This window comes from Lolium rigidum, chromosome 7, assembly GCF_022539505.1.
Source record: "Lolium rigidum isolate FL_2022 chromosome 7, APGP_CSIRO_Lrig_0.1, whole genome shotgun sequence".
Taxonomy (NCBI): Eukaryota; Viridiplantae; Streptophyta; class Magnoliopsida; order Poales; family Poaceae; genus Lolium; species Lolium rigidum.
Window position 1 is genome coordinate 81,711,320 of NC_061514.1, and position 27,969 is coordinate 81,739,288.

The 27,969-nt window shown below is 43.1% G+C and overlaps 1 protein-coding gene and 1 long non-coding RNA gene across 2 annotated transcripts; both read left to right on the forward strand.

Annotated features, from left to right (window-relative positions):
- Positions 1 to 14,150: 14,150 nt before the first annotated feature.
- LOC124669256 lies at positions 14,151 to 14,845 on the forward strand. The gene is made up of 3 exons (XR_006992091.1): positions 14,151 to 14,212; positions 14,436 to 14,670; positions 14,785 to 14,845. It is a non-coding gene; the product is annotated as an uncharacterized LOC124669256 (long non-coding RNA).
- A 10,052-nt stretch (positions 14,846 to 24,897) lies between these two features.
- Positions 24,898 to 27,017, forward strand: LOC124675086 (60S ribosomal protein L14-1-like). The gene is made up of 5 exons (XM_047211157.1): positions 24,898 to 24,973; positions 25,079 to 25,180; positions 26,376 to 26,505; positions 26,590 to 26,702; positions 26,784 to 27,017. Exons 1-5 carry the CDS (start codon positions 24,971 to 24,973, stop codon positions 26,841 to 26,843), a joined length of 408 nt encoding a protein of 135 aa, XP_047067113.1. The 5' UTR covers positions 24,898 to 24,970; the 3' UTR covers positions 26,844 to 27,017.
- Positions 27,018 to 27,969: the final 952 nt, after the last annotated feature.

A 27,969-nucleotide genomic window follows, 5' to 3' on the forward strand; every position in this document is an offset into this window, starting at 1 on the left:
TCAATGCTTGGGGGACTAAAAATATCATGCTCATCAAAGCCAGCTTCCCCAAGCTTAGAATTTTCCACAGCATTAGCAACAATAGTGTTCAAAGCATTCATATTAATATGTTCCATGGTTTTTTTAATTTTCGCGTCAAACCATCCATGTCTTAAATCAGGAAATAGAATAAAAAGTTCATTGTTGTCCATTATGCCTAACTAGTGTAAACAAGAAACCAAATGTCGCAATTGCAGAGTCTAAAGGAAATAGCTTCGAGTACACACACAATGGCGCGTAGAAAGTACCATTACACGGAACCGGAGTGTGAGTACCTTTTACCTTTCCTCCCCGGCAACGGCGCCGGAAAAGTGCTTGGCGCGTAGTTGACGAGGGAGGAAAAGTGCTTAGTTGCCGGGCTTGCCAATGTGTGAGTGCCGTTTACCTTCCCTCCCCGGCAACGGCGCCTGGAAAAGTGCTTGATGTCTACGTTCCCCCTCCTTTCCCGTAGACGGTGTTGGGCCTCCAAGAGCAGAGGTTTGTAGAACAGCAGCAAGTTTCCCTTAAGTGGATTACCCAAGGTTTATCGAACTCGGGGAGGAAGAGGTCAAAGATATCCCTCTCATGCAACCCCGCAACCACAAAGCAAGAAGTCTCTTGTGTCCCCAACACACCTAATAGGTGCACTAGTTCGGCGAAGAGATAGTGAAATACAGGTGGTATAAATAAGTATGAGCAGTAGTACGGCGCTGGAAAATAGCTTATCGGCATGCAGTTGATGGTAGTAATATTGTAGGAAGTAAACAAGCAGTAGTAACGCAGCAGTAGTAACTCGAGTAAAACAAGTAACAAGCAGCGATAGCGATATTTAGGAACAAGGCCTAGGGATTAGACTTTCACTAGTGGACACTCTCAACATTGATCACATAACAGAATAGATAAATGCATACTCTACACTCTCTTGTTGGATGATGAACACATTGCGTAGGATTACACGAACCCTCAATGCCGGAGTTAACAAGCTCCACAATTAGATGTTCATATTTAAATAACCTTAGAGTGTAAGATAGATCAATACGACTAAACCAAGTACTAGCATAGCATGCACACTGTCACCTTCATGCTTATGTAGGAGGAATAATACACATCAATACTATCATAGCAATAGTTAACTTCGCAATCTACAAGAGATCATGATCATAGCCTACGCCAAGTACTCACACGGTGCACACACTGTCACCTTTACACACGTGGAGGAGGAATAGAGTACTTTAATAACATCACTAGAGTAGCACATAGATGAATACAAAACTCATATGAATCTCAATCATGTAAGGCAGCTCATGAGATTATTGTATTGAAGTACATAGGAGAGAGATGAACCACATAGCTACCGGTACAGCCCCGAGCCTCGATGGAGAACTACTCCCTCCTCATGGGAGCAAGCAGCGGTGATGAAGATGGCGGTGGAGATGGCAGCGGTGTCGATGGAGAAGCCTTCCGGGGCACTTCCCCGTCCGGCAGGGTGCCGGAACAGAGACTCCTGTCCCCCAGATCTTGGCTTCGCGATGGCGGCGGCTCTGGAAGGTTTCGCGTACCGTGGCTTCCTCTGTCGGGGTTTTTAGGTCAGGGACCTTATATAGGCGAAAGGGCGGCCTCGGAGGGGCACCAGGGTGCCCTCACCACCAGGTGGCGCGGCCAGGCCCTGGCCCGCGCCCAAGTGTGGTGTGGGGCCCCCCTGGCCCATCTCTGGCCCCTCTTCGGTGATCTGGAAGCTTCCGGGAAAAATAGGAACCTGGGAGGTGATTTCGTCCGATTCCGAGAATATTTCGTTACTAGGATTTCTGAAACCAAAAACAGCAGAAAACATGAACTGGCACTTCGACATCTTGTTAATAGGTTAGTTCCAGAAAATGCACGAATATGACATAAAGTGTGCATAAAACATGTAGATATCATCAATAAAGTAGCATGGAACATAAGAAATTATCGATACGTTGGAGACGTATCAGTCCTTTCCCTTCTTCAGATGGTAACACTCATATACTTGTCGCTGTTGATTATGTTTCTAAATGGGTAGAAGCTATACCTACAAAAAGTGCTGATGGTGAGACCTCTATAAAAATGCTTGTAGATGTTATATTTCCTAGATTTGGAGTACCTAGATATATTATGACCGATGGAGGTTCTCATTTTATTCATGGAGGTTTTAGAAAAACTCTTGCTAAGTATGGTATTAATCATAGAATTGCTTCCGCTTATCACCCTCAAACTAGTGGTCAAGTAGAATTATCAAATAGAGAGATTAAAGCTATCTTGGGAAAGACTGTTAATAAATCTAGAAAGAATTGGGCTAGCAAATTGAAAGAAGCACTATGGGCTTATAGAACCGCTTATAAAAATCCTATGGGAATGTCACCTTATAAAATGGTTTATGGAAAAGCTTGTCATTTACCTTTAGAACTAGAGCACAAAGCTTATTGGGCTGTTAGAGAACTAAATAAAGATCCGAAACTGGCCGGTAATAAGAGGTTGTTGCAATTAAGTTCTCTAGATGAATGGAGAAGTGAAGCTTATGAAAATGCTAAACTCTTTAAAGAAAAAGTTAAGAAGTGGCATGATAGAAGGATCATCAAAAGAGAGTTTAATATTGGGGATAAAGTCCTATTGTATCGGTCTCGTCTTAGATTCTTTGCAGGGAAATTACTCTCGAAGTGGGAAGGACCATATGTTGTTGAGGAGGTGTATCGTTCAGGAGCAATTAAAATTAGCTCTCTCCAAGGCAATGCTACACAAGTGGTAAATGGACAAAGACTCAAGCATTATATCTCGGGTGATTCTTATAATGTTGATGTTGATATTATTCAAGTGGAAACACCGGAGGCTTTCATCAAAGGACAAATTGTCAGTCCGCCAGAACTCGACTTTGAATAGGTAACAGTACAGGTAATAAAAAGTCCGCGTTTACCTTTCTGAACATTATTTCTGCTGTTTTTGGAAAATATGAAAAATTACGGAATCGAAACGGAGTGGAAAAGACGCGCGAGGGCCCGTCACCACAGGCCGGCGCGGGCCCCACCCTGGCCGCGCCGACCTATGGTGACAGCCCCTCGGCGTCCCGTTTCCACTCGTTTTCGGCCTGGAACCTTCCTTTTATTGTAAAAATATTTGCTATATAATCCCCCGGATCCCTGGAGGTCCGTATATCGTTTTCTCGTCGTGTTTTGTTTCGAGCTGTTTTCTGCCAGATTTGTTTTGATCTAGAAGCACCATGGTCTCCAACAACAAGGACAAGGGGCCTTGGAAGGAAGAGATGGATGAAAGGATCAATAAGGAGAAGAAGAAGATAGCATCAGCAAAAGGAGATTGGGAAACTACGAAGAGTAAGCCAATCTTGGTGGGATCGGTTAACACTGGGCGTTCCTTTTCTCATAACTTGCAGGGAGCTCTTCCGCCTGCTCTGGACCTCGACTCTTTCCCTTTTGTGGAGGAAGCAATACGGGTTGCTGATGAGTTTTGTGATCAATATCGTGCTCTCAAAAGGGAAGTGGAGATACTTCAGGAGGAGAACCAGCGACTTCGCAGAATCGTCGGAATATTACTCAAATCCCAGCACAAGGCCGTCACCGCCACACTCGGATAACAATGAGTCTCTTCAGGTTTTGGTGCAGAATTACAAAATTGAGAAGCTGAAGCTGAAGGAGATCCTTATTAATCGCGAGAGGAATCCATCACCACCATCACCGAAGGAGTAATTCATCATCGGTATTGGCATCCCCTTGGTTTGTTCCAAGCTTGGGGGAGTGCCGCGGTATCACATTATCACTACCTTTATCTTTTACTATCAAGTAGTGTCATATCATGAGTAGGGAAGTTATCATATGGAATAGTATGCAATGTGGAAGTATCTCTCTTAGTTGGTTATCTATGTATCCGTTGGTGTGAGTTATCGTTATGGAATATTAATGAGAAGTCTTATCATTTACTTTTTGCACGCCTTATTTTAGTTTGCAATCTCCATTATATGATTACTCTTGACATGAGTATTGATATCACTTTGGGAACATCAAGTAAATCTATTTGGTTTTGGCAAACTTAGCATTGGTCAATAGCAACAACACCCTGATGTTTGAATAGAAGAGAGAAATACACTTAGATACATTACTCTATTATCTCTATGCTAATGAGTTTAGTATTCGAAGTTAAAATTGCTTGTGCTTATGGGAAAGATGCATGATTGTTTCTATCATATGTATATTTGTTTGTTTCCCTCAACCTTTATGCTTGCTATCAAACCTTGCTAGCCAAAGACCTCGTATCGAGAGGGAATGCTTCTCATACATCCATAACCTTAGACCAAACCTATGCCATTTGTGTCCACCATACCTACCTACTACATGGTATTTTCTGCCATTCCAAGTAAATACTTCATGTGCTACCTTTAAATTATTCAAACTACTACTCCTTATTTGTGTCAATGTTTTATAGCTCATGAGGAAGTATGTGGTGTTTTATCTTTCAATCTTGTTGGGCGGACTTTCACCAATGGACTAGTGGCACATCCGCTTATCCAATAAGTTTGCAATAAGAGCTGGCAACGGGGTTCCCAGCCCCAATTAATAACTTTCATTAATAATTCTCTTCACATGTTTTGCCCTGATTTATCAGTAAGCAACTTAATTTTGCAATAGACACTCCTCCATGGTATGTGAATGTTGGAAGGCACCCGAGGATTCGGTTAGCCATGGATTGAGAAAGCCAAGGTTGGGGGGAGTGTCATCCTTAATAAAACTAAAATACATGTGTAAACAAAAGAGAAGGGGGATGATCTACCTTGCTGGTAGAGATGCCGTCCCTCATGGGAGCTGCTCTTAGAAGGTTCGTTTGGCGAGGGGGTTAGAGTGCCCGCTACCATTCGTTGACAACAACAAACACCGCTCAAAATCTTACTTTTATGCTCTTTATATGATTTCAAAACTTGAAAAGCTCTAGCACATGATTTAATCCCTACTTCCCTCTGCAAAGGGCCTATCTTTTACTTTTATGTTGAGTCAGTAAACCTATTTCTCTCTATCTCAAGCAAGCAATTGAGTTGTTGTGAACCAATCATTTATGCTATGATTCAGTTAATCATGTCTTTTATACTTTCTTGTTTAGTACCAATTTTATCTGAATGAATATGACTTCGAAGTTATCAATGATTATGAAGAGATTGTTATGCTTGAATATGAAAGCTCAGCTATAAGATCTAATATGAAAGTTTTGCTTAGAAGTACAATCCGTTAGTAGTTCTCTGACCAAGAACAAAGTTTGCCATCACCAACTATGATTTCTTATGCACCTTTACTTGTGATTTCTCTTTACCTATTTCAAGATGAGTTATATGAGGAAGTTGTTTACTAGAATGTCTTGTGTGAATGAATATGATGCTTCTTGTCCGTATTTTATTTATCGACTCTTCACTCCATAAACATGTGGTCTTGTTTATCGAGCTCAGTTTCGCTTGGGGACAAGCGAGGTCTAAGCTTGGGGGGGGTTGATACGTCCAATTTGCATCACTATTTTGTATCATAATTTGCTGTTATTCATTGATATATTTCATATTGGGACACAATACTTATGTTATTTCATCTATTTTGCATGTTTCATCATTATTGGAGGATCAAGCACCGGAGCCGGGATTCTGCTGGAAAAAGCACCGTCGAACGCAATATTTCGGAAGATCAAGCTCGTGGAAGGTAATTTCACGTAAATTCCTATTTTTCCGGATGACGGAGGGAGCCGGAAGGGGAAGAAGAGGGGAGCCAAGGTGGGCCCGGACCACGGGCCGGCGCGGCCCATGGCTCGGCCGCGCCACCCTGTGGTGTGGGGGCCCCACAGCCCCTTTCGCCTCCTTTTCTTCGCGTACTCCTTCGTCCCGAAAACCGAAGCCAGAGGGAGGACCTCACGAAGAGTTACAGCCGCCTCTGCGGGGCGGAGAACACCAGAGAGAAAAGAGCTCTCCGGCGGGCAGGAATCCGCCGGGGAAATTCCCTCCCGGAGGGGGAAATCGACGCCATCGCCATCATCATCGAGCTGGACATCATCTCCATCATCATCATCATCATCTCCACCATCTACACCGCCATCACCACCGCTGCACCTCGTCACCGCTGTAACAATTTGGGTTGGATCTTGATTGTTTGATAGGGGAAACTCTCCCGGTGTTATTCTCTACTTGTTGTAGATGCTATTGAGTGAAACCATTGAACCAAGGTTTATGTTCAGATTGTTATTCATCATCATATCACCTCTGATTGTATTCCATATGATGTCTCGTGAGTAGTTCGTTTAGTTCTTGAGGACATGGGTGAAGTCTAAATGCTAGTAGTGAATTATGGTTGAGTAATATTCAATGTTATGATATTTAAGTTGTGGTGTCATTCTTCTAGTGGTGTCGTGTGAACGTCGACTACACGACACTTCACCATTTATGGGCCTAGGGGAGTGCATCTTGTATTCGGTTGCTAATTGCGGGGTTGCCGGAGTGACAGAAACCTGAGCCCCCGTTAGTATATCGATGCAAGAGGGATCGCAGGATCTCAGAGTTTAAGGCTGTGGTTAGATTTATCTTAATTACTTTCTTGTAGTTGCGGATGCTTGCAAGGGGTATAATCACAAGTATGTATTAGTCCTAGGAAGGGCGGTGCATTAGCATAGGTTCACCCACACAACACTTATCAAAACAATGAAGATTATTTAGCTACATGAAGCGAAAGCACTAGACTAAAATTCCCGTGTGTCCTCAAGAACGTTTGGTCATTATAAGTAAACAAACCGGCTTGTCCTTTGTGCTAAAAAGGATTGGGCCACTCGCTGCAATTATTTCTCTCGCATTTTACTTACTCGTACTTTATTCATCTGTTACATCAAAACTCCTTGAATACTTGTTTGTGAGCATTTATAGTGAATCCTTCATCGAAACTGCTGCCAACACCTTCTGCTCCTCGTTGGGATCGACATTCTTACTTATCGAAGATACTACGATACACCCCCTATACTTGTGGGTCATCAGTACACCAGCAACCACGGCGCGACTTCAACTTCGTCGGCCATGGCAACTTTTCTTGTAGTGTGATTACTCACTACCACCATTGCTCTTGGGAGTTCATTAGGATATGAATGAAGGAAATTGTAGTTTCCCTAATTTGTGTTGTAAGGTTGCGGTTGTTTTGCACCGTCTTCCGCAACCTACATGCTATAATGTCCCCTTTTTTACTCAATCAAGAAGCATTTAGATTCATCTCTATTTTAGTAACACCCTTTCTCAAGCAAGGCAGCTGATATGTCATTGAAGGTTTTGTTTGAAGAATGGACTAGTAACATTATTCATCTGGAAGTTTCCCATGGTGATCTAATACCTTTGGTTCATTTGCGATTGTTTGGATCGTCTTCCCCAACCAACATGTCGCATCCAACCTTGGAAGCAAAACCTAGTTATCCCAGATGCTTACATCTAGTTATCCTCATTGACTCGATCATATGATGTGAAGATCAGGCCACCATTTGTATGAACTCCTCCATCAGGTTTGTGCCTACCGGACACTCATTTTTTCCTTCACTTTCTTATTTCTTAAAGCTTGGATGTTACCAGGTTATGTTGGGCACGCGTCTACATGTCTATATGTAATCGGATATGGGGAATATGACTTTTGACAACAAATACCACTAATGCCCCCTCAATAGCAAAGACTATGATCCACAATTATTCCTGTGGTGTATTAAACTTTTATACATATTCATGTATTTCAGGTTCCTATAAAATCAACATTTGATATGATATATTTTCTAAATAGAAATATATTACCTCTTGTGTAGAATCTGCAATCAAGTTCAAATATTGCATGACATAGGTCCTAAGTTTTAATCAGATGTCTTTTGGATAGAGAAAAATAGCAGACAAGTAGTTACTATTTTAAGTAGAAAACACACCAGGGTGAGTCAAAAATGATGGATTACTAATAATAACATGCCTAGCATGAGAAAAATATACCTGACAATACACCATCAAAAAGTTAGCACGGACAAATAATCACATTTTACGTTGAAAAATGCAGAGTATTAAGAGGCTGAGAAAAAGTGAGTAGAACTAATGAAGGAGGGGCGCGGAAATAGAAATCTCTTTTACATATTGAAAAATAGAGAGTATTTGCAGATTCTCCAATTGTAGGAGGCATGATTGTTCAGATTTCCACGGTGTCTACTACGATCTAGAGGCTTCCTCCCTCCCGCTCCCAACCCCCAACCCTAGCCGCCACACCCCGCCTCCCAATCCTCCCGCCGCCGCCACCACCGGCAGCGCCGCCGGGGCAAAGATCTCGGGGCGTGGCGGCGGCGGGGGCCTTCCCTCGTGACGTGTCGGGAACGGCGGCCATGGAGTCTCACGCGCGGCGGCGGCCCTCCCGCCTCCCGGGGCGGCGGCGGTCGGACGAGGATGGAGGGGCGGCGGCGGCACTCCCAGGGACGACAGCTGCGGGCTGCGACCTCCCCGCCTCCCATCGGCGGCATGCTGGCGGTGGTGGCTGGTGGTGGCGGTTTGCGCCTTTCCCTCCGCCTCTCGCCGGTGAGGGGCGAAGATCTTGGGCTTCTCCCGCGGTACGGGGACGCCCGGGACATCAGCCTTGGGTTCGACGGTGGAGGTGACCCTCTTCTTCGCCGGAGAGGATCGGCCTGCGGTTGGTGGTGGTGGATCTATTGATCTATCACCGCCATCCAGCGGAGAGATGGAGGAGCTTGGAAGTCGGCGAGGGTGTCGCCGGTGGAGGGTTGGAGTGGCCAGCCCTGGGTGGTCGCCGACGAGGGGGTCCGACCTGAATAAAGGCGGCGGTCCTAGGGCCTCTCTTGCGTGAAGAGGAGGACCTACCAGAGGCCTGGACTCGTGATCTGGCCGGAGTGTTGAGTTCTGGAAGGCTCCGCCGGCGAATGTAACAGTGCTTTTGCCTGGAGTTTGCTGGATCGGTGGTATTCTGTCGTGCGCACCCAAGCTTTTATTCCGACCGATTGGTTCTGGAGGGAGCGGCGCGAAGCTCTTTTTCTGTGTTGACATCAAGTGACTATGGATCCATGATGAAAGTCAGAAGAAGAGAATTTCATGAAGGCCGGAGGGGAGGACTAGCTAAGGGTGGTTCAAGTCTCCGCGCTGTTGAGGGACTTGCTTGGTGTTCCGGGCTTCACAGCTGCGGTATGAAAGTGGGGGCGACAACACAAGTGAAGTTCAGAGTCCTACCTTTCAGGGTGAAAACCCAAGGACTGGCCTTAACTGGTTGTGCCTGGCAATGGCCTTGTTGGAGGCATTGTTTTGAGAGCGGGGACTATCTTCAGGGTGAAAACCTAAGATCTTTGATCGAGCGACGACGGTGTTAGAGCACTGTTCCCTTCTTGGAGGCGTCGTTTTTGGAGAATCTGTATTTCAGGTGTTGTCTTGGCGGTGGATGTATTGTTGTTGTTAGGCCCGAGATGCTGTAGCGGGACTTTTGTTTCTTAGTTTTCTTTTCCTTTTTTTGGTTGTGTGCATCCGTAGTGCCATTAGGGTGATGCGTTGTTGCAGAGGCTGGGTGTAATTGGTATCTTTTGATATTAATATATTCCTTTATCGAAAAAAAGGAGGCATGTAGTTCACCATATTATATTGAAGTTGGTCGTAGGTCATACAACGCGTTTGGTGAAAGAGATTGAGATCTCCACCGCTAGATTAAAGCAAAATCATTGCTTTCCTTCCCGTACAACATTGCTCCCTAATTGTCAGATCCGAAGAGATTATTGCTTTCCTAATCCCTTACTACTCTATCATATCATTATTTCCTTCCATGTTTTCCTTAAAAACTAAGAAAATGATTACAGTTAATCTCCTTCCATCCAGGCAACCTCCACCCCTTCCCGTGCCGGGTTTGGATCCTCTACAGTTGTGTTGTTACTGTATACGTGTTCTAGCCATGTAAATATGCCGTCAACTCTGATCCAAAGGTCCTCCTTAGAGCATCTCCAACAGAGGCTCTAAAATTTGACGCTGTAAAATTGGTTTGCAGCGCGGTGTATTCATTTTTAGAGCGCGACGCAGGCGACAGCTTCACCGGATGCTGTATTTTGCAGCGCGCGTCGCGCAGCGCTTTACCAGGCGCGTTAAAATACAGCGCCAAAAACATCTTTTTCCACATATATGTATCAAAAGAAGATCAAACAGGACCAAACAAATAGACTGAAAATCAACACAATTTCTAAATCCGTGCGATTCCAGTACAAGCGCACCTGCCCTCTTCACAAGAACAAATCAGAACAAATCAATCGTGAGATCAACCTCAAGGAAGCTAGCTGATCTACTGGAACCGCTCCCGACGCTGTTGCAACAGATCAAATCGAGACGGTACTACCCGCCGCTGTGCTGTTGCAAGAAATCAAATCGACGATGTTGCAAGGTATAGCTAGGTAGCTAGCTGTGCGGCATCATCGGCGCTGATGTCCCGTCCTCGCCATCGAGCTGGAGCAGGGCGAGGCGGCGGGCGCACGGGGAGCAAGACGAGGTGCGGGCAGCCCTCGCCGTAGTCGAGCTGGAGCAGGGGAGGCGGAGCTCCGGCAGGGCGAGGCGGCGGGCGCGCGGGGAGCAAGGCGAGGTGCAGGCAGCCCTCGCCATCGTCGAGCTGGAGCAGGGCGAGACGGAGCTCCGGCAGGGCGAGGCGGCGGGCGCGCAGGGAGCAAGGCAGGTGCGGGCAACCCTCGCCGTCGTCGAGCTGGTGCAGGGCGAGGCGGAGCTCCGGGGCGCGGCGGCCAGCGGAGTTCATGCCATCGAAGCAAGGCTAGGCGGGGGCAGACCAAGCCATGGCGGCACATCCACGCCAACCAGCGGCGCCTCCGTCCGCGCGAGTGAAATTTCACGACGGTTGGAGCGTCGCGCGTGAATTGGACTTTGCAGCGCGCTGCAACCTGGGCGGTATATTTGCCGCACAAGATAGCGCCTGCGCTAAAAAAAAAATTCCGCGCGCTCCGTTTTACAGCATCTATTGGAGCGCTGTTTTCTTGCCTTCGGCGCGCTAAATCGACGGTTTTTTTAGCGCGGCCGCAATTTAGAGCGTCTGTTGGAGATGCTCTTAGTCCTTCCTCTTTTTTTATCTCTATCTCTATCTCTATCTCTACTTCTCTACTTACTTAAAAAGACTAAAGTGGTTCCTTATTCTGCCATCCACAATACGTTTAGTTTTTGGTCGTCCTTTTGGTCGCTCCACCTCTCCCGAACACGCCGACAAGTGGACCAGACCCCACAATTCTCTCCCCGAGTCGATTTCCTCCATCTCCCGTGCGCCGCTCCCCCACCTTCTCTCCCTCTCTCGTCCGCAAGCGCCGCCGCCGCTCCCTTGCACCACCTTGTTGCTGGTCGTTGACCTCAAAAGCGGGATCCCCGCGCTGCGCCATGATCGCCGCCATTTCCGAAAATACACCGCCCACCGTCCCCGATGCCGATGCCGCCCACCATCCCCCTCTCGATCATCGCCGGCGCCCCTCACCTCCAGCGCGGCCGCTGGTCGTCATAGCGTAGGCCGACCCCAGCTAATGTATCGAGCTTCGCCGTCACCGGAGCCCGTCAAGTCTAGCGCGGACGCCGACCATACAAGCACAGGACGACGCCGCCCACAATACGTAGCTCGGACTCCTCCGCCCCTCAAGATCTTTGAGCATGGTGCTCGATCCGTCGACAACGAAGGCCAACGCGGGTCTGCTGGCGAAGGACAACGGTGATTTGTCCCTCTCGCCCTCTTCGACATGGTGTCCTACCTCCACTCGCTCGCCTCTAGCCCTTCCCTCGACCAGGTCCCCTTCCATCCCTCCTCCCCGATTCGTCCTCACGTGCTCGGTTCTGCGTTGGTTTGGGGGCAGGAAGGGATCCGCGAGGGGGGACGCCCTCCACAAACCGCGAGAAAGAGCAGCAGTACGGAGGCAATCTGGTCATGGAGGCCGAGATCGATCCAACCCTCCCCTCCACCTCCTCTCTATCCCTCTAATCTGCGATTTGCCATGCATTCTGATTGTGGATATGGAAGAATTTAGGTCACTAGATGCAGACGAATTGAAGCATGCCTTCTGGATATGGAAGATGGAATTCAAGCTGGTTTCGGTTATTGGACGAGACGTGAGGTCATCCACCTTAACTGTTACTAATTGATGCAAAAAAATTCAAGTTACTCCACATGGCTGCCACCTGCAGAGCATGAGAGGTATGGACAAATTTTGATCTCTCAGTCCAGATCTCCGTTATGATGATCTCTCCGTCCAAATCTTGTCCATTACGTCCCATTCTTGATTAGATCCACTGTTTAAGCAACTCTGATGGAAATTCTTCTGGCTATGGTAATGGAAAATATCAATCCCTTCAAAATATGTCTGATCTTGTCCAGGACAAACAAGTGGCAATCTATGTCATTCTCATCAAAAATTAATTTATTTTGTTTTTGAGATAATAGATAACCTCTTATAGAAGCCAAGTGTTTCTTTCATGATGAAAAATATGTTTCTTTCACTTGATTGCAAGAGATGGAGATCGAATTTAACCGCATCTGTGTTGAGCATGAAAAACTATGTAGAATGTAATAACTAGCGACTAATTACAGGAACTATATTGAGCTTTAGTTGCAGCAAGCTATTTGTAAATTCACCCTTTACTCTTTATCATGCATTATGCTATTTAACATTTGCTATCATGTATTATCTAAGAACTCATCTCTTAAGAATGCTAGCCACATATTCTTATCTAAGAACCTTGTTGTGTTAGTTTCAGAGGGAGCTTTCATTCTAAAAAAAGGTTTTTGCTCAATATTTATGTCGAAACTGCCACTGGTTTATGTACATTCTAGGGGAGGCATGGCGGTGAGGGTTAAAATTGGATATTGCGGATTTTGTCGGCTCGGCGCCACCCGTCAGACCACGAGGCCTCCAGCGTCGACTTTCTCGGCTCGTTCCTACAGTAGCGCGGAAAAGGAGGCCGGCCCTCCCTTTCTCGTGCAGTCGCGGGTCGCGGAGGACAGGGGCCAGGTCTGGGCGGCGCCGGTCGCTTGAGCTCCCTGCATTGGATCCGCCGATGCACGCGATGGAAAAGAAAGCTAGGGCGGCCACGACGTTCGTGGCGATGAGGAGCTAATCGAGCGGCTGCATGGGCGTGGCCCACGCCGCCCTGGCACGCGTTTGGGAACACCGAGCGTGGCGTGGGACGGGGCGAACGTCGGCCTCGAGCCGGTGGCGGACGGCTACAACGGGTGTGGCGGCAAAGAGGAGCACGGTGGCGCGCATGGTCCACGGCGTACATGCCCTGGAGCAGCTAGGTCAGCACCGATCTCAACATCATCCTTTCACCGACGCGGATTCCCCAACCCGTACACGATCAGCAGCACCGCCACGGTGCCCCGCACGGACCACACCGCGGCGACGATACTCATGTTGGAGCCCAACGAGGCACGGCCCACACATACTCTTCTTTATGTTCTATCCTGCCCTGCCCTGCATGCATCCTGTCCAGTTGCCTGCAGGTGTTCACTGAAATGCTTTAGCTCTTGTCCAGGTATGGTCTACTGTCTACTTATAATCACAATGAAACCAGCCTTCACTTGGCCCATTTAACATTGCAAAATCTTCTTTATCAGTGGATGACGGAAGGCTGCGACATCGAGCAATCGAAGATGCTGGCATGAAGAAGAGCCTACAGCTCTGGATCAACCTCACTTGCAATGGGCAAGTTCTATGTTTCCTATGAACTCAACAATCATCTTCTTGAGCAGCTTCATTAGTACATGGCAATGAACAATCACTCAATATTTCTGCTTCTGCAAATGATTATGAATGCCAAGATCCAACCAAGGTACCAGGAGTAGTAGAGCAAGGATATAAGCCAGGCCTTGAAGGACGCTGTCAGAGTCCGCATCATTGTTGGCGATACCGTCAGGGTGCGGTGTAGGGAGGCCGTGGAGACGGTGAATGGATGCAATGCTGCTTCAGGTTTGTGCTCTTTTCATACTTGGTAAGATGGCAGCCATATAAAACCAAGAAGAAATTTTATGGTGCAATTTTGTGTATCCTTCATTCTCAAAGTGTATCAGCTTAAGAACTTACTATTGTTTACTGAAAATCTGCTGAGATAAGTCCTAATTGTTACTTCCGAGAAAGAGAGGCGTTGTGGAGAGGAGCGAAAAAGAACGACAGGGATAAGAAACAGCGGGTAATTTTTCGACGCCTATCTCTGTTTTTCAATTGGATAGTAGTATTTTATATATTTCATTTATTTTCTTGACTATTCCCCTGCTCCTGTTTGGTCTTAGTTTTGATTTATATTATTTTTGACACTTACCAACTTTTACTGTAGTTTATATCCTTCCGGACCATAGAATCATTGTTGTAACCAACTTTTACTGTAGTTTATATTTCAATAACTTTTCCTTTAGTTTACAGGCAATGGTAGTTTGATTATTTCCATATGAAATAACTGAAGGTTATGAGGCATATTTAACTATGATCATCATCGAACAAACCACAAGTCAGGAGACAAGATGGAGACTGGAGAATGATAAAACAGAAGTTTTGATGGCACTCCAAGTGTGTCAGACAACCCCTCGTCCAGAGCTCCTTTCCCACCCTGCCATGGAGGCCGGCCTGGAATTAGCCTCATGAGTCCAGTAGGTACACCCAATTTGATAGTCCAGTTTCTGTACATAGTGCTCTAGTTCATGATGTCTGTGTACCTACTTTTGATATTGAACATATTTCGTTTTTGTGATTATTTGCCTCATGTAGATGCTCAGAAAAAATGCGGGGAACATATTCGTGGATGCCTATTCTAAGTGGAGCTCAGAAGGACAAAAACCTATTATCTGCTATCAGCCTTCCTGATGACCACACTATCTATAATCTTTTGGGCTACAAGCACTATTTTGCACTCAGCACCCTCTACACTATTAGATACTCTGCAATAATCTTTGCAACCTGTCTACATCCTTGCAACCTTATAAAAATGTTCTAATATATCTGAAATATGAAAGTTCGAACCGCCATAGCATTATGTATGCTACTACCGAATCTTTTGATGGTCTTTTGTTTGGTCAAGCCACCAGTTAATCCTGCGTCATATCATTGTTATCATTTTGAGCAGATCCTTGCTGGGAGGTGGGTTAGATTTCTCATCCTTGCAGATTTTTTCAGCTGTACTTATGCAAAAGAGAGGCCACCCCTGATTATATTTAGTGGGGTATTACTGTATAGCTAGACACTATGTGCGTGTATAATATATTTCCCTGTCTACTATGCACTGCCTTTTCCAGTGTTACTTCTGAAATTTTATGCTGTGAGTTGTTGCTATACTGAAAATTGTAAAAATGTTTGGCAATTCCAGTGTTACTTCTAAAATTGTTTACCTTTTGGAAGCCTTAAATTACATAAGCCTTTTCCTGTACTTTTCTCAGGGTTCATCGGAGATGAACTTTTTCACGATGCTAACAGATACAAAATTTAGGAAGTCATCAACAAAGGGAAGTTATAGTGCCGTTTGTTCAGATATTGACCAATATACTAGCGATAATGTTGCAATCAAGAATATGCACAATATCTGTGAGACTTATTTGATGCTGCATGGATCCTCGGTGAGATTATATTACTATGGCTATTTAGACATCCTGATATAATTGGGATCATCTATATATAATGCTACCTCCATAAAGGAGGTACTTAAAGGATATTAATGTTTTCTTTGAGCCGATGGATACAGACCCCACCAATGCAATGTCAATCTGACATTACCACAAAGGACCATCAATTCTTTCTCTACCAGATCCTTCGCCCTCTGGAATATATTTATAATGGTATGCTACTTTTCTTTTTCCAATTGAAATCTGAGTTAGTGTATGATGATTTTCCGTTATTGTGTTATAATCTCTCTTAAGTACCCAGAGTTAGTTATTTGTTAATACTGTAACCACTATTGATGCCTTGTTGCATTCCATTGGGTGCGTACACAATGTAGAGTATTGTGCTCACACATAAGTTTCATAGTAGTATAAGGTGCTAACTCGATAACCAAGGCCACCATATTTATTGAAAATTGTCCTTTGTTCTCCATGAATAATGTATCTGTGTTAATAATTTTTGCTGGCTATTGAGTTCCATCAGACATGAAGCACATTTGGCTCTCCGGGTGCAAGAACTTTTGTAGTTTGTATTTTCCTTTTTACCAAGAGTATGATGCCATGTTCTGCAATTTGTTTTTTCCGACCAATAAATAGCACATATTTGCACGGTTAAAATATTTTCTTCGGTGATCTCATGGCACTACAAATTCGTTTTATGATCAGATAGTCAGGAATTCACTACAAGTTTGATGATGTGGGTGATAAATTAATAATTACTGAGACTTCCCTTTAACTTTGTTGCTAACACTTAAGTTGCAATGTTTAGGACGACTACAGTTCATATTGTTTCTAAAAATTATTGGGGAAAGTACTGGTAGTTCATATTGTTTGGGGACCAAAGTTCACCATTCAATTGTTGTCGTTCCATTTTTATTAGAAATTGGCATGTGAGTTTTGAAGTTAAGTGATTCTCGAGTCTTGCGATGTTCATGTTCTTGTCGAAAATCATTGTAACACGATCAGTGCTTCCAAAAGAGAACACATTAATTGTCAAATAATCTTTTTTTTGGAACCATTGGTTATTTACCCTCAATCCTGAAAAGATATGAGTTATGTTGTTATTTTGCAGTGTTGCAGGCAAGTCAAGTTTATGTACCTCTTTATTTTTAGTCCAACTCCGTATGTTGCAGGCGAAATGGAAGTTGCATCTCTAGCTATACAGACATCAAATACCTATTCAAATCCATTGCCATGTGTTTAGAAAACTAATGGCATGGCTGTGCAAATTATAGAAGGAAGAAGCTATATAATCCGTCTAATATTGTCAAAATTAATTGTGTGAAATGCAGGAACAAGATGATTGTTATGTTTCTTCGTAGTTGGGAGTGCGATCTTTATTTCTTCGTGATATCACAATTTGATTTACTGATTGTAGTTGGTCAAGCGTTGATATTGGTCGGACCATTCAGTTGGTGTCTATGTAATGGCGGAACGACAATAGAGGTGAAGCCGAGCTAAGTAGCTGTTGGTAAAGGAGAAGGATGATTATGTGAGTAAGAGAGATACTGTGTGATGCCTCTACCGACAGTAGAGGTGAAGCTAAGCTAATTTGTTGTTGGTAAATGAGAAGGATGATTATGTGAGTAAGAGAGAGAAAGATTGTGGGATGGAAAGTCCCTTAGTGTTATTTCCTCCACACAAATACAGAACAACTTGCATTGAATACACGCAGAGTAATCTCCACCACACAAATAAAGGGAGCAGACCAGCCTGGGTTGAGTTACGAGTTTTCGGAGATGGCGCTCTTTCAGTAGGCAATGAGATAAATGTTAGATTTTCTTTGATCCAGATAGCATTAGAATTATATTAGGATTTTAAACATTATGCTTGCTTTTATATTTAAAATCTTCTAATATCTTTTTCATGACTATTTTTAATTGATTATTTTGAAAAATCATCATTTTCTCAACAAATTGCATCATACAAATTGCGTAATGACTATGTGGTGTGTGGATGTTAAACTTGACGAAATATAGGACGAGATTTCTTAATATTTTTGAACATGTCTTTACTTAGTAATAGGATACTTATTCCGTACGAAATTATGATTGCAAAAAAAAGCTCTACCTACTACTTATTACTACTCTTGGATCTAAATTAATTGACTTTATTTCGTTTAAGTGGAGTCAATTAATTTGGATTGGAGGGAGTACTATTTGTCAAATTCATATGCCATATTTCAAGACAATGTTTATTGCATTCGAGCTAAAAAAGAGTGAAACATGAAAATAATTACATAACTAATATTTAAACAGATGTCGCTTGTTTGTGGATTGTGCGATTGCATGCACACGACTTACACCGTTAGGCCATACAACTTATTTAAGTAGCTTATTAAACCACACATAGGTAAAATGTAAAAAAAAAAAACAATTTGATTGATGACAAGTAGGATTCCAAAGACATGTGTTATTATATTCATGAATATTAAAGTATTGTTTGGACTAATCAGAAAAGAAGTATTCGTTCAGTTATAACGGTCCAAAATACAGGTGTGAAACTTACCGCCGAATAGTAACAAGAAGACCTAGAACATGAAACCATGCAGATGCACTACACTGATATCTTTTATTGGGTTCGGTATTATCATTTTGTAGCACATTATGATCTCCTGATTATTTTAAATTTTCATATTGAGTTATAAATTATATATGTGTATTGACAAATAAAATTTGAGGACTCGTTGCAACGCACGGGCATTTGTACTAGTTGACTGAAAAAAACTCTGCACCCACGCGACGACGCTGGATACTGGGAGCTTGCTAGCCTCGTAGTAGAGCTACAACCCTACAGGAGTGGTGCAGAACATCGTCAAGGATACGCCGTTATTGTACGTTCCTAAAAACCCAGCTTCTACCATTGTTCGCTGGAACATAGTCGCATGGAAAATAAATCTTCCTGCCTAATTAGCGTGGAGAAATTCATGCTCGATCCATGAGCTGCAAATGCTTTCTTCAGTTCTTCAATCGGGTACCATATTACTCAACATCGATCAAAAAACTGCTACAGATTCGGTAGCCTGCACTTTGTTCTTCGACTCGTCCAGGAGGCGGGCGGGAACGACCTCCCACGGCGCCATTATAGTGCGCGTCGATTTCAGCTGCGCAGTTGCGCCGTCAATTGAGCTTGCCGGCCGGCCGGCCGGCTTGAGGAGCCAAAGGACCACCGTCTTCGGCGGCATTACCAGCATCAACGAGTTTTTTCCAATTAATAAGAATTGAGAGCAGAGGAACGAGAGCCCTTGAATCAGATTGGACGGCAGATTTACAAGACTACAACACCTCCATGGCGCCCTCCATCATGATGTGCGGCGGCGAGCGGAGGACCCCAACAATGAATGAACAAAGGAGAAGACCTTGCGATCTCGAGGTCAATCTAGACGGATATGCCGTGAGCGGGGCTAGAACAAGCAGGTTGAGGTGGCCGTATATCGAGGCCCTACGACCACGGCGCCCGCTGCATCGACGAGACGCCATCGGTTCGTTGCGCCGCCACGACATACGTCACGATGATCTCCGCCACCGGCCACACGGTCCGTCTACACCTCGCCGCCATGGGGCGGGAGATCGTCACGCACTTGGCCGCTGCTGCGCCCCTCCACTTCCCACCTTCATTTTGATCTGACGCCGCCGCCATTACAGAAAGCCCCTATTTTGCAATGAACTACGGCGAGGTTACCAGCACCTGCCGCCAGAAATGAGGTTCGTCACTTCGTCTTCTTCTTCTCACTACCGCGCATATTCCTCCGCCACCAAGTCGTCCAAGTTCTCTCACGAGTGTATCCCCGTCGGTTCTTTCAATCTTGGATCATGCCCTTGTAGTTGCTTATTGATCAGGCTTCTGGTGGAACGGTGATGGTGAAGATCTACCTGGTTCATACTGTTGGCTATAACAATGAAATTATCTCCAATCACATGTTGTTATTTTGTGTGCTTATATTGATTGGGGCAAATTCAATTCGGCGATGTGTGCAAATAGATAGAGGCAAATTCAATTGACTGTCTTATCGTACATTGTAATATGAAGATAACCAATTATAATCAGATTTTTTTATTTCCTTTTTCCTTGTAGATTCAACAAAAGTGCCTACATGCATGGGAGTCTGTACATGGGAGTCTGGATTCATCATTGGCTGAAGATTTAATTGGAAGAAAACGTATACATTATAAAAGAAACTATTGGGACTCTCAATTCAAATACGTAAGTACAATGTGCCAGTTTATATTGGGTTTTCTATATATCTCACGGCAATCCGCTTATTCAAACTTACTACAAGTCTGGTACTTATGGTTACACATCCTATAACGAGAAAGGAAATAAACTTACTTCTCTGGTATTAGTCGACGTTACCATTTTTTTTACTAGCTAGCTATGCGCATCTTCCCTACTATTGATACCGCTCCAAACTGAAGTGGTTTTGAGTTATGATCCAATTGCTTGTGGAGTCTGCACTTGCACTTTCAGTTTCCAAGTTTATGAGCTAGAGAAGAACGACCTATGAAGAATAACAAGTTGATGTGCTTTGTCCTCTCAAGTGATTATGCGAACAAGATTAGCTTCTTTGATGGTCGGCATAGATATTTTGGCTTACATCAGATGTGTATTCAAGTTATATACACATTAATTTAGTCATATCGGACACATCAAAACGGTTGCTGATGGGCCTTGGTATTTTAGGTGCCCTCCAATTAACCTGAATATTTTAGAGGATGATATGGTTTGTTCTCCAATTTAATACGTGTTAATGAATTAGACAATTTTTTTTGTTGGTGCAAATATTTCAACTTACTGCTGATGTAGTGATGTTTTTTTACAATATGAGAAAATCACTTGGACTTTATTAGACATGCGACATGGTTAAGTTATTTATGTTTTTGTATGATTCTTTGTTTGCATTTATTTAAAAAGGTTGTTGATGATACATTTTTTCCCAATCCTTTGGTTCCATTACGACTATTCTTAAAAGAAACTATAAATTTCTAAAAGGAGGATGGTATATTTTTCTGTTACCATTTCCGTAGGTAATAGTGAATGTTGGCGTAAAGAAATAGTGCTTTTCCATAAGAGCATTATTTAGCTGATTTAGTTCCTCTCTTTGGTGTGGGAAGTGGGATGCATGACTTGATGCAGGCATGTATGCATTCTCATGTGCTTCACTGTTTGGCATCTAAATATTGGGTGAATTTGTGTTTTTTGCGCTATCAAACTAACATTCAAATCGATCTTGTAGGTAGCCTCGATGAGGCACCAAAGGTTTTGATTCCCTTTTTGTGTCTACATGTTTAGTTTAATTTTAATGGATTTAAAAAAAATCTTATTAGAACCAGTCCCACAAATATCTTAGCATAGCTGTGAATTAAGGTTTTTTAGATCTAGAGTTGAATATCCATGATCATTTATACGAGTAATAGAGATGTAGATTATTATTCCGTTCATAGATAAAGCCTTAGGTGATAACATTCTAATTATTCTGCCCTGTTAATATGTTGCCTTTCTAATTTATAAATATGTTCTTTTGGTTCATCGACATGTAAATCATACCTTATTTTTTACTCTCTTTAGACTTAGATTAATCAAGAATGGGAACACAACCTTAGCCTGCCATTCAAATCATGGGAAGCACAGTCTGCAAGAGCTTAGGTGAAAGACCATGTTATTGTTATTTTAACATGAGTTTTGAAATTTTTGGTTGTAGTGTAGCTACTGTTTCATATGTTTCTCTTACCACTGAAAAATATCAATTTTTTTAATAATGTTGTGGCAATTTTTTGTTCAGCGTTGTGGATCATATAGCGTGCTCTCAGTCTCACATTATACCTTTATTATTTCATTTTATGATCAGTGTGTTTGATTTCACATATATTGGCGACGAGGAATTGCTTTTGTGATTTATGACTTGGAGTAGAGGCATCATATAGGGGGGGGGGGTACAGGTGAAGTTCAAAGTCTTACCTTTCAAAGTGAAAAATCTAAGGTCTGACCTTAATTGATTGTGCCTGACAATAACCTTGTTGAAGACATTGTTTTCTGAGTGAAGACTTTCTTCAGGGTGAAACCCTAAGATCTTTTATCGGGAGATGACGGCGCGTGTGCACTATTTTCTTCTTGGAGGCGTCGTCTTTGGAGGAGCTGGACTTCTGGTGTTGTCTTGTTGGTGGTGGTGTTGTTGTTACAAGGAATAGATCACCGTAGCGGGACTTTTATTTTATTTTAATTTTTCTTCCTTTTTGGTTATATGCATCTGTAATGCGACTAGGGTATCGCGTTGTTACGATATTCCCTTCATCAAAAAAAGAAAAAAATATCTTTCTTCCGTAGTTCTCATATTTTCTTGTGTATTCCTTGTGTGTAAATCTTCCATCTAGAAAGTCACTCAGGAAACTATCCTTATTTTTTTACTTTCCATCGTTTTGGCTAAGTATCTCAACATATGTTAACTGAGTCATTATTTTGATGATGCTTTTGCTGCTACTCCATTACGGCTAGGGTTGAAATGAAAGGGAAACTTTCCGGCCATTTCCGAAGAAAAAGGAAATGGAGGAACAAATACGGAAAGGGAAGTGGCATTTGGAGGAAAAGAAACGGAAACGGCAAAATCATACATGAAAACGAAAAAGAAAACGAGGGAGCCCTTTCCGACGGAAAGGGAAACGGCAGAGAAAATTCCGGAAAAATAAATACGAAAAGTTTCCGGAAATATAACCTAGAGAGGCCCGTGTATTTAGTAGGCCTACATTTACACATGAAACTGGGCTTGGCCACGTATCAAGTCCACTAATTACTCTAACCCTAACCACTTTGTATAACTATGTGTGCATGCAGTCGTTAAACTATGTGTGTTGCTTTATGTTGAATTGCCGCTTGTCGAAGTTAAGTGATATATCTTGTCTTATTGTCTTTTTATTTATGTGTGTTTTTCGGTCTAGAAATCAAGGTATTATGCCGCATTATGTTGTAGCAAATATCTGTTTTCGTAACGTATCCGTTCTGTATTCATATCCGATGATTTCCGTTTTCATATTCGTTTACGGGGTTTCCGATTCCATTTTCAATTCCGACAAGGTAGAGGGAAACAAAAACGATAAAGCATGTTTCCATCCGTTTTCGTTTCATTTTCAACCCTAATTACGCCACACGTTAACCATTTTCAGCTGCTTAACTACGACTTAGCTACACTATCTCGCATTTTGTATTCAAAATTTCAATGTGACCATTATCTAATGTTGTAATTACTAGCACCATACAAAAATAAACGATGGCCTAAAATTTTAATTAGTGAGTGCATGATGTGTGGTAAATGCTCCTTAGATTTCAACATTATACTGTTCTTTAGAAGCTTCATTAATCCATTGATATACATGCATGTAGAATGTATGATATTTTAATCAGCTAGGACAATATGCTTGTATTGAGATGCCAGTATTATTCATATTGGTATGCACTACTTGGTATGCACTATAAGACACCTTGAAATTTCATGAACTTAAAAATTATGATGCGATTAAACATTTTAGCATGTATATTAGCGTCTTCCTCTTTTCCTTTTAAGGGTTACAACTTACAATCCACGCCATATGTGAAAGGATGCTAAGCAACGAAGCATGGACATGGATACCATGCTAGCAGGCACTGATACCAATTTTTTTTCATGGAACTTTCCTCGCCAACTAACATGTACAAGGAAAACCATGCACAATCATGTTTAACCCATATTCCCGAATTAAAACAGTTAGTGAATAGTTTATTTGATTAGTCTATTGATATTTTTAAATATATCGTAGCAACGCACGGGCATTCAACTAGTAGTGGGAGATGCTATGCACCGAGCTGGTTGGTGCTAGTGGACTCACCGCACACCCTAGGCGGGAGTACTGGGCCGGCCCAGTAACTTTTCTCTCCTTTTCTTTCTTTTTTCTTCTACTGTTTCATTTATGTTTTGCTGAATATGAACAAATTTTGAATCTAAACTTTCTAAAAATTTGAACAAATTTAGAATCTGAACATTTTTTAAATTTCAATATTTTCGCATTTGAAATATTTTGAACAGATTTCAAATTTGAACGGTTTTCAAATTTGCACGGTTTTTAGATTTGAACTATTTTCAAATTTGAAAATTTTTTAATTTAAACATTTTCTCAATTTTCTCAATTTTTAAAAATTAAAATTTTCGAATCAAAAAATATAAACAAAACCGAAAACAGAAAACAGAAAAGAAAAACAGAAAAAGGAACCAGAAAAAAGAAAAGAAAAAGAAAAAACCAAACTACTACAGGCTAAACAGAAACAAATGGATCTGGCCCAAACCCAACCAGGGGCTGCGCGGTGGCCGGTAGCCACCACTCGGTGTATAGGTTTTGCCGGCGATTCCTATACATCGCTCATTGCGGGAGCGAACGCGCGCTCCGCATACCCCCCGCTCCTTATGGGCCTGGCCCGTTAACTTCTTTTTGAGCCTACATGTACGGTTTTTTCTTTGATTTCCGATTTTTGCTGGGTTTTTCCATGTTTTTTTTGGTTTCTGGTTTATTTCTTTTTGGTTTTTGCTGGTTTTGTTGATTTCTAAATTTGTTCAGATTTGTTTTTTGTTCAGATTAAAAAAATGTTCATACTTATAAATTTGTTTAAATTCGAAATTTGTTCAAATTTAATTTTTGTTCAAATTCAAAGTTTGCTCAAATTCAAAATTTGTTCAAATTTGAAATTTGTTCAAATCCGAAATTTGTTCAGATCAGAATTTTGTTCGGTATTTAAATTCATTGTTCTCAAATTGTTCCGTTTTGAATTTGTTTGATTTTGAATTTTGTTCAAATTTTCGAGTTTGTTGGTGGATTGCATGACAGCCATGTTTGCGTACATGGGCCTGGCCCATCAGCCAGCGGTTGAAGCGGTGCTACCGCCCCGTGCCGCTTAAAGCGCTGTATAGGCGCTCCCGGTTTTGCCCTAGTAGTTCACCACTTTGGGGTTGTAGGTCCAACATGAATGACTGGCCCATCTAGTTGATTCCTATTGTAGCCCATTCACAGGAGCTCTATTTAGCTTAGCCCATTCGAAGTAGAGTCCATACAAAAGGAGCCCAATATCCTCAGGCAGTGCTCCAAAAGCCCAGACCAGAACGCCCCAGAAACCTTCCCAACCATCGTAACCTAGATCGGACGACCAGAAGTCCACACCGCAAGATCCGTCGGCTCGCGTTGGCTATATAGATCTGGCACATCTAAACCCTCCACCGTCTAGCCGCCCCCGACCTCCCCGACTCGCTCGCTCCAGCTTCTCTTCGCCGCCGCCGCCGCCGCCGCAAAATGGTACGGACGTGCGTCGGTCCCCTCACGCCGAGGGCTCTTCTTCTCTCCGTTGTCTTGGCCGTGTTGGTTAATGGCGGTGATTGACTTGTTGTCGTGCTTCTGCAGCCGTTCAACAGGTATGTGGAGATCGGGCGGGTGGCCCTTGTGAACTACGGCAAGGACTACGGCCGGCTCGTCGTCATCGTCGACGTCGTCGACCAGAACAGGGTGAGCTTGATCTTCTTGCCCACTCCCTATGGCCACTCTCGATCTGTTTCGGCTGAGGTTTCGTTGCAGCGGTATATAAGCTTAGATCGCGCGTTGGTTTTGTGACCGTTTTCTTCTCCATGTGCTGAGTCTGTAGATTCTAGCTGTTCAGGATGTACGCTTAGAAGGCTTTCTGTTGGTTTGAGTAGAGTCGTAGCTGCGCTTGTTAGTAGTCTTGACGCGAAAATGTTGATGTTTTCTGCTAGTTTATAGCTGGCAAAACTTGTGTTGCTATGTAGTTAACAGCTTGGTTGTGGTTAGCCTTTTAGAGTTCCTTCAGTTGGCTTGCATAGATGACTAGCAACTGACTCCCTATATAAGATATTGACTGTTCTTGTTGACGTTTGTCTGCCCTTCGCTGCTCACTTTCAAGTCAGCATTGGTTTAAACAATGGTCATTGTCCACTAACTCGTTTAATTCTTGCATTGAACAATCTTGAACTTTGTCTCCATATCTACCTAGATTAATATCTGTATGAAATTAGAAAGGACGTTGATTGTTGTTTTCCTTGTGAATAAACTACCCAGTTTTCTGTGCATCCATCATTTAAGTTCCTGCCAATCATTTATGGATAGCTCCTGCATTTTAGCTTGATGTGATCTGCAATGATCGCTGATGTCTTCTTAGGTTAGGTATTTTTCACCTGATGATAGCTCCATAGCTCTTTTCTTGTACTGTTGGAGTGTTTCTTAGCATATTCGGCCTACATACTTTGCAATTTGAGACACTGATGCAATTATCAGTTTCTTTTTCTGTATTGTTTGTATAGTTACAACTTATTTGTGTTATTATATATTTCTGATGTTACGTAAGTCGTAGTTTTAGTTTGTCATATTTCAATTATTTGTTGTTCCTTTTTAGAGGTTTTGGTTTCCTAATTTGTTTCAAATGTTGTAACATTTTAACTGTAATATCGGATCTTGATGGTGCTGTAGTACGATTTGTTGTCGATAATCTTTAGTTCTTCAGTTGCGCTGCCAATAAATATATCAGTATAGGCCGCTTTCTCAATGTTGATTTGTATGCCATATCTACTTTTAAAGCTGTGATATTACTAAACTTGATGGTTGAAATACCTAAAGTAGATGTTTGTACATTATTGCTTTTATTTGGTCTTAAAAAGTGTTTAATGTATTTTATTTTATGTGAGAACAGGCACTTGTGGACGCAGCTGACATGGTCCGGTGCCAGATGAACTTCAAGCGGCTCTCGCTCACTGACATCAAGGTTGACATCAAGCGCATCCCTAAGAAGGCAACTTTGATCAAGGCTCTGGAGGAAGCTGGTAATGAACCAATCCTTCAACCATTTTTCTAATATAGACATTCTGTTACTGGACGCTGTTTAAATGAATCGTATCTGTTTGCAGATGTGAAGAACAAGTGGGAGAGCAGCTCATGGGGCAAGAAGCTGATTGTCCAGAAGAGGAGGGCTTCACTCAATGACTTTGACAGGTTCAAGGTCATGCTGGCCAAGATCAAGGTGAGATTTTTGCACATACACTCTTGAATTGTATGCAACTGTTATCCATTCCACTAATATTGGGATTTATTGCGTGAACAGAGGGGAGGAGCCATCAGACAAGAGCTCGCCAAGCTGAAAAAGGAGGTTGCTGCTGCTTAGAACACTTTGGTGTGCTACCTGTTGAGATTTTGATCAGCAATGTTTCAATGTCCTATCCTGAAATATTGTGCGAATTACTCACTGTTATTGGTGTCTTGATGAAATGTTAGTATTAAACATCCAGTATTTGAGATCTTCCAGAATTCATCTGAATCTGAGATGGTATGTTTGGTATGCACTATCTTACTACAGCGTGATTTGTGTTTCTTGTCTGTTTGATGTTAGTTTTCTTGTTTATTTGCATCTTTTGATGACTTTTGGACCATTTATAAACCCCTGATATGGATCCACCGGGCAATGCTTGTTCCAGTTGGTGGCGCTCTGCCTTTGTTCGATACTAGCTGACTAGACCATCATCAAGGGGTAGCGGGTAAGCAGGTTGAAGGACGTGACCTCAGACCACTTCTACAGCATGGACCCACGTCAATAAATCATAGTCACACCGTGAACGTACGAATACGAGATTGTTAGTTGGAGGCAGGCTAGTTTAGTGCATGTATGAATCATAGTCTCAATAAATCATAGTGTGACGAAAGGGTCAAAATTTTCCCATTAGATAAACAACGATTTTTAACTTAGTCAATGAATAATGAATACACAAAGATTTTTCTACAATCGTAAGAACGCTGGGTTTCTTGCATCGAACATGTGTACAAATCATTCCATGTTTGGAACAAAGGATGTGGGGGGACTCCAACCTTATCCTCTCTCGTTGAGAGTCGTTTTCAGCACCTCTCCGCCCGCCCCTGTGCTTCCTTCTCTTCGGCGGCCTGGCTGGCTGCGAGGGGATGGACTAGGTGGTTGGCTCCTCCTCCGAGTAGAAGTAGCGGTAGTTCTTTTGCTTTTGTTCTGTGCCTTGTGCCGTCTGGGAGTAGGTCGTTGGAGCAACTCGGCTGGCTCTGGCGTGGCCTAGGCTTGGTGACTCTCGCTCAAGTGCTCTGGTGGGAAGAGCTCTCGCAGGCGGGCATGCTGGGCTTGGGGATCTCTGCCAATAAGGTCGGGGTTTGGAGCTCTGCTTCTCGTTCGGCAGCGCACGCCGGCGAGCAGCTATCGCGCTCGAGGCTTGGCCTCTCCCCTTGGCCGGCCGTGGTGGCGAGGAAGTGGAGCAGCTCTATCTCGAGTTCTT